At 36.7% G+C, this 6,924-nt stretch overlaps 2 protein-coding genes across 2 annotated transcripts; both read right to left on the bottom strand.

Moving 5' to 3' along the window:
• Positions 1 to 736: 736 nt before the first annotated feature.
• Positions 737 to 2,107, bottom strand: LOC141846489 (REF/SRPP-like protein OsI_017815). The gene is made up of 6 exons (XM_074734529.1): positions 2,036 to 2,107; positions 1,877 to 1,945; positions 1,723 to 1,782; positions 1,571 to 1,645; positions 1,282 to 1,509; positions 737 to 1,132 (listed from the first exon to the last, which is right to left on the bottom strand). Exons 1-6 carry the CDS (start codon positions 2,105 to 2,107, stop codon positions 755 to 757), a joined length of 882 nt encoding a protein of 293 aa, XP_074590630.1. The 3' UTR covers positions 737 to 754.
• A 1,232-nt stretch (positions 2,108 to 3,339) lies between these two features.
• LOC141846179 (large ribosomal subunit protein eL19y-like) lies at positions 3,340 to 6,924 on the bottom strand. Its single transcript, XM_074734176.1, has 5 exons — positions 6,766 to 6,924; positions 4,469 to 4,591; positions 4,091 to 4,404; positions 3,637 to 3,683; positions 3,340 to 3,551 (listed from the first exon to the last, which is right to left on the bottom strand). Exons 1-5 carry the CDS (start codon positions 6,875 to 6,877, stop codon positions 3,527 to 3,529), a joined length of 621 nt encoding a protein of 206 aa, XP_074590277.1. The 5' UTR covers positions 6,878 to 6,924; the 3' UTR covers positions 3,340 to 3,526.

The following is a 6,924-nucleotide window of genomic DNA, read 5'->3' on the forward strand; positions in this document are numbered from 1 at the left end:
ATTTTATCAATTAGATATATTTGATTTTTATTTAAAAATTTAATTGATTGTTCATTCTTAACTTTTCGCTTCTTTCAATAATGAAGATGGAGAAGCAGTTGTGGCTGGCAATGAATGCTCATTCCACACATGGAAAATAATTTTTTCACTTAGAGGAAAAAGAATGCTTAAAAGCATATAATTTAAGAAAGATATTTAGAAACCTCTATTTGATGAATTCGGCTATGCCACGTATCTCTTCTGCAAAAGATGAAATCCATCACCTTAGCAGCCCTACACGATCGGTCCCATGACTATCTGTGAGGAGATAAATCAAGAAACTATAATTAATCATGACGCAGGAGGGTATTGCCTGACTTCGTCAAAATTTGAACGTTTGTCCTCTTCTGCAACTCTGCTGCGTCGTAACCAATTCAGCTATGGTCCGAGGCAGCCATGCCACATATTTGATTTCACTGAACTTTGGTCATGTCACATTCCTACCATATTAGCTAAAAATAACAATAATAATAATGAAACTATAAAGATATTTAGAAAGAATGTAGCGAGAGGCAAAAAAAAAAAAAAAACTCATTGAAAATATTAGCTAGAAATAGAATATTTTGTATACTAGCTGACATAAAATACCGAGTGTAACCACCATTATATGTTCATAAAAGCAAAAGTGAAAATTTGTTATTTGTTTAACTAGCGATGCGGTCAACCTTGACAAGAGGAAGCCAGGTAGCAGCGAAACTAATAAAAATCAGAAAGATCATGATGGCGGAATCTTAATCCGCTCTATCGATTCTTTTCCGTCCAAGAATTTAGCAATGCGGTCGACCTTGACAAGAGGAAGCCAGGTAGCAGCGGCGGCCAAGAACATTACCGCTCGATTATACTTCGCTGAGAGGAAGATGACGATGGAGAGAAGTAAGCGAACTGAACGCCAGAGTAGAGGAATGTGGTCGATCGCCCACCGCCAGACTGCCTTCACCGTCGTCTGCTCGGCATACAATTTCTTCGCGTGGTTCATCGCGGCCGCAACGAGACCAATGCGCCGCACCACGCGCAACTCGGACTTTACTTTGAACCCCGCCTTCTTCACCGAGCATGGCAGCATGTGCCACAGCTTCCCTGTCAAGATTTCTATCTGGTGTAAGATGAAAAATTAGTTAATACTTTTTATGATTCATGGATTTCGATTCAAGATTTAACATTAGGAAATGACATTTAGAAAAATCATTTTGATTCGATTCAAGATGAGAAAACGAAAGAGGAAGAAAATGAAAAGGGGCGAACCTTTTGATCCGCAAAAGGAATGAGGGCCAAGGGCACTCCAGAGTAGCGCTTGCATAATGGACTGGCTATCGCCTCGACGTGGTCGATGATGGGCCTGAACAGGCCGGCCCAGTTCTTGACGAAGCCGTAGACTGCTGCGACCAGTGTAGCCATCTTGATCACCGCCACACGCAGGAAGTCCAGGTACTTCAGATCTCTCTGTTGAACGGCGATTGCCTCATCTCGAATCTGTCTTGCCAATCAACCACCAGAGCCAAAAAATGAAAGAGATAATCCAAAAGAAAAAAACTATGCAAGACATCTTGATGGAAGAGTCGATGGGTTCTTTAGGATAATTGCCGATGGCCGCATCTGGGATCTCAGCCTTCACGGTTAGCCACAAAGATTGATCATGCAATATACAACAAGAAGCATAAAGAGAGAGAGGTGGTGGAGCCTTACAATAGCTGAGGATTGGGGGGCTGGATCTGTAGTACCTACCGCATCATCGAAGACCTCATTCTTCATGAGATCATCCGCCAAGATCAAAAATGATCAGAACATCCAGAAACAAAGTCAAAGAAGTACTCAAACGAAATGGGGGGCAGCGCCTTACAGTTTCAGCAGATTGGGATGCAGGATCGGCAGCGACGGCTACATCTGGGGCGCCAATCTTCTCGATCGACTGGCAATGCCGAACAGAGATTAGCTGGTCAAGAATTAACATAAAGAATGATAAACAAAAAAGATCAATCAAGAGATGATGAAATCTTACGGTATCCGAGGAACATTGGGGATCAGGATCATCGATGATGACTTTCTCAGCTGGTGCTTCAATCGTCTCCATGGATTCTTCAGATCAACCTCACTTCTCGCTGAAAGAAAGCAGAAGACGCGCTCATAGATGACGAGTGAGAGGCGGAATTGGGCAGGTACCAGGTATAAATAGAGAATTTTTATTTTTAAAAACGCCCGCGATATATGAGATTTATAAAAAATGCGTCCGAATAATTAAATATTATGCAAAACACCCCCGTTATTTTTATACTGCAATGGTCTTCTGTTTTTCCTTTTTTTTGGCAAAATGTCGCTATAGACATTAAGTGGAAATGATAAATAATCTTATTTAATATACTACAAATATAATAATACACTTTTTATAATTATTACACATCAATATTATAAAATATAATACAGATGTTCTTGTTATATGATAAATGACTTTAATTGTAAGAAAAAATAGAAATTAATCAATTTAAAAAATCTCATGGCCAATTTATGGAAAACATTAGAGAATATACAAATTAAAATTCTCTCTTAAAATACTTTAAATAATAAATACAATTATTTACTCAAACAAATTATACTTTGCATTTATTTACTTTTATATTGATTTCTCTTGGGCTCACACTTAAAATTGTCCTTTTAGCATGCTAAACATATTATTCTTATATTAAAATTCACATTCCTTTATTTATTAATTTATTTTTTAGTTGTTTCTCATATATAATAAGAATTATCACATAAGACCATTAATAAGCTTATAATTATTATTGAAACTTCCCTTCAATATAATTGTCACATCTTAAAAATTAAATTATCATACAAGTGAAGGTTTTAACAAAATGCATAAATAAGAGAATTGATATTTTTAAAAAAAATAGAATGCACTATTCACTATGCATAATAAAAATTAAAAAAAAAATTCTTAGAATGGACTTTTTACTATTTAATCATCAAATGCATAATAAAAATTAAGATTTCCAAACCAAAGATAAAAGGGTGTATTGTATTCTACCACATCCATTACCTAATTATTCATCTTATGTAGCACAACTTAATTGATAAATGTAGAAATTTTGTTCTACTTTAATTATGAAATGAAATAATTTATTCTATTTCAAATTATCCATCAAATGTTAGGAATACATGTGAACAAATGTCATGCTGATAAGATCTTCAAATGAAATGCTTAGCTTAGTTTATAAAGATTAAAGCAGCACCCTCTCCATAATACAAAGACATTTTGAATGCAGTTTGCAGTTGGAAAGGAAAACATTTAGCACAAGAAACTCTGGATACACAAAATTCAATACCACAATTAGAAAGTTAACACTTAGGTTTCAGGTGCATAGCATGTGATTTGGAGCAAACAAAAAAGGAGATACAAAAGGTTCTAGCAGTTATTTTCCCAACATGTTACTGTTTGCAAAACAAATTGTAGGAACTAACAGCTTCCCCTCTGACCTATCCAGCAACAGATACTCTACTTTTTAGCCTTTTTGGAAGCTCTACATGAAAAACAAACCACCATCAGACTATGAACAAATATGTGTAGGTTTTTAGACCAATTCGGATGAGGGTGAGTTTACTTACTCTGTTTGGGCAGCAGGTGCAGCGGCAGGGGCTCTTTCCACGGGTCCCTATTTTTCACAAGACCAACACACAATGAGAGATGTTAAGAGTCCATTAAATGGGATCGGCTATATGGATCCTCCTACCTTATTGAACTCAAAATGTTAGAAGTCTGAACTAACAAAAAACTCCACTGGGTTGAAATTATTGTTCTTATTTTTTATCAAACTTGATAATGGACAAATTAGTAAAACAAATTTAACCAAATGCCTATCAGTAAACCAATTGTCTTCTCTGGATGTGCTATAACTGTCAATGACATGCCAAGCAAAACGATTTTTTCTACAAGGAGACATCTTGATAAACCATCGAAAAGAAATAACGAGACAGATAACAGACTAAAGCAACAATCATCAACTACAAGCTTGCATGTCCAAGTGTAATCAAAGAGGAATAAGAAGCAAAAGTATTGTACCTGAGCAAGGCGTTCCTCCCTCCTAGCAATCTTCCTTTCTCTGCTGGCCTTGCTCTTTGCGCGTTTAGCTTCGAACTGGTCTGACAAAGTCTTCTCTCTGGCCTTTTCAGCTTTAGACTTGTGGATAGTTTCCATGAGGACCCGCTTGTTCTTAAATACATTACCCTTAACTTTCATGTACATATCATGGTACATGTGTTTGTCAATCTTCTTGGATTCACGGTACTTTTTCAACAAGCGCCTCAGAACTCGCATCCTTCGCATCCAAAGCACCTTTGTGGGGAGCCTTGCTTCCCTTGTACCCCTACGCTTACCTGTAATATGGGAAAAATAAATAAATAAAGATAAGTACAGATTGTTTAGAATATAGATAATTACCATATCCAGAATGGCGTCCTTTTCTTTTTGCTTCTAAAGCCCTCCTTGCACGAGAACGTGAGTGAATTTTAGTTGGCTTCCTGATGATAAAACCATCTTTCACAAGTTTCCTAATATTTTGGCCTGCAGTTGAAAACCATCAACTAAATAAATTTGAACTTAGAGCAGCCATAAAGTGCATATTCCATTCATACATAACAAAATTATGCTGCTCATGCAAACAAACTCAAAAAAACTGCCAGGTTGTGGGCTGTGTTAGGCCTTGACAACTAGCGTTGTAAATTTTCTAAATCTAAAAATAGATGGCCAAAATAGTTGGGACAACCATGCCTTGATGATGATGATAATGATAATCCAAATAATAACTCATTCCAAATGGTCTTTTCTCCTGACACAGTTTCTCTATCATGCCCTTATTTTTTTGCAATAACTAACCTAGTGCAAGATACTAACATGAGAAAGGCAAATTTAAACCGAAAATAAAAAATAAAGGATGAGATGTCTAAGTAAAAGAAAGTATAGAACGAAAAAAATTAAAATTAAATGTATGCCCTGGATAAAAGCAAGGTTGTCAGACTTATTCTTTACAAATAGACCACGGTGGGCCTTATTCTTTACAAATACTTTTAGACTCAGACTTCAAAAGCAAGCACTAGAATCATAATAGTGTATAGAATTATATTTTATTATATTTCCTCACAGATAATGTGCAAAATAGGTACTGACAATTTAATGTGATTATATTATACTGCTAGCTTAAAGAATATATGCGAGCAAATAAATAAAACTCTAAGAGCCAGTAGGCTAAATGACTAAGAGATAAGGAATCAATGAATCACAATCAAGCATAGTGGAAAGTAAGATGGATGCAACATGCTCACAGTAGTGTGAGCTTTATTTTCAGCATGCATTTGGTATCTAGAATTTGGAAATACATTAGAAGAAGCAAAAAACTTAGAAGTAGGTAGCTGACAGAGGTGATACAATAGGGCAGCAACAAATGATGAGAAGAGAGCAATATGGCAACAGACTGAACGATGAAGATTCTAGAAAAGAAAAGGGCACCGTGGAAAAAGGTGAGAAGTAGTTTAGGATTGTCAAATAAATGGAATGCACAACTGATGTTTTAACCAAAAACAAAACTTAAGTTGGGTACACTGCACACGAGGAGTGGAACTGAGTTGACTCATGAAGTTGTTTAGAGTTCCTGTATCACAAGGCAATGGCTTAGAATACAAGTCTACATTAACTAGATAAAATTCCATGTCTAGGACCTTTATGACTTGGTCTAAGTATCAGTTCATAAACCCACACAAGTAACTAGTCGGCTCATGAGTTTATTGAAGCTGGATAAAGGACAAGAGATCAATTTTTAGTATTGCGCCAGCCAGTAATACAATTAAATTCCTCTTGAGATCAATTTTTAGTGTTACGAGGCAAATTCCCAGATGTTGCATGGTGTTCATGTAGCTTTAGCATTAACTAACAAGGTATGGGTGAAAGAATGTGAGAATGAGAAAAGCAGGTACTTCTAGTATTCCACAGAATAAAAGAGGTTGAATAAGGGAGCACTGGAATTCCCTATAATCAACTGGATGGATCACTATGCAATAAAAAGGCTAATGTGCTACTTCATTGACCTCCATTGCGTTGTGCAGGGAAAAAGTTTCCCCATCCAACCTTTAATTTGATCTTCTAAAGTGAAATCAAATCATTCCCCTCCATTTCTACTCCCTTCCATTACTCTCCAATTACCTCAATTGTAACAAGCAGCAATTACAGAGAAGAACTAACAGACACGAATTTCCTGATCATATATCTCAAAATATATCAAAGGTCAGACAACGACAACTAAGAGAAACATAAGAATCATAAGCCACATCAAATAGAAATCCAAACGTCAAAAGCTTCATGGTCATATCAGATACTCATGATTTGAAAACCCAAAAATTTAAGCAAAAAGTCACTTGCATCATTAAAAAACAATAAGCTATAAATCAATAACAGATTCAAATCATACATGAACAATTTGTCGCATTATTGACGCAGGACACTGAACCAAAGTAAGAAATCAGGCATTATCTTCAAATTCCAATAGTAAAACAACTAAACGAGTCCGTAAACACGTGAAATCACACAAAGAAGGGGGGAAAATCAAAACGAACTATCCATAAGCAAACCAATTGCTACAACCAAGACCAAGCAAAATGAATTAAAACCTAATAGTCTGCACCTTCCTCTCCGATGGTAAGAAGACGGATCTAAGACCTAAAAGACTGAGGAGTTGAGGTCCTTACGGGAATTGGCCAAGGAGACCTCGTTCACCTCATTGGGATCGAGCCAGACCTTCCCCCTTCCGCACTTGAGGATGCTCGCAGCGAGCCGCTTCTGGAGCTTGAGCGACACCATTTCTCACTCACCCTTGCTCTTCCTCCTGCACGGCCTAGAGGAACGAC

Source organism: Curcuma longa, chromosome 15 (genome assembly GCF_044706935.1).
Source record: "Curcuma longa cultivar G26 ecotype Majalengka, Jawa Barat chromosome 15, ITB_CL_G26_1.1, whole genome shotgun sequence".
NCBI classification, from domain to species: domain Eukaryota; kingdom Viridiplantae; phylum Streptophyta; class Magnoliopsida; order Zingiberales; family Zingiberaceae; genus Curcuma; species Curcuma longa.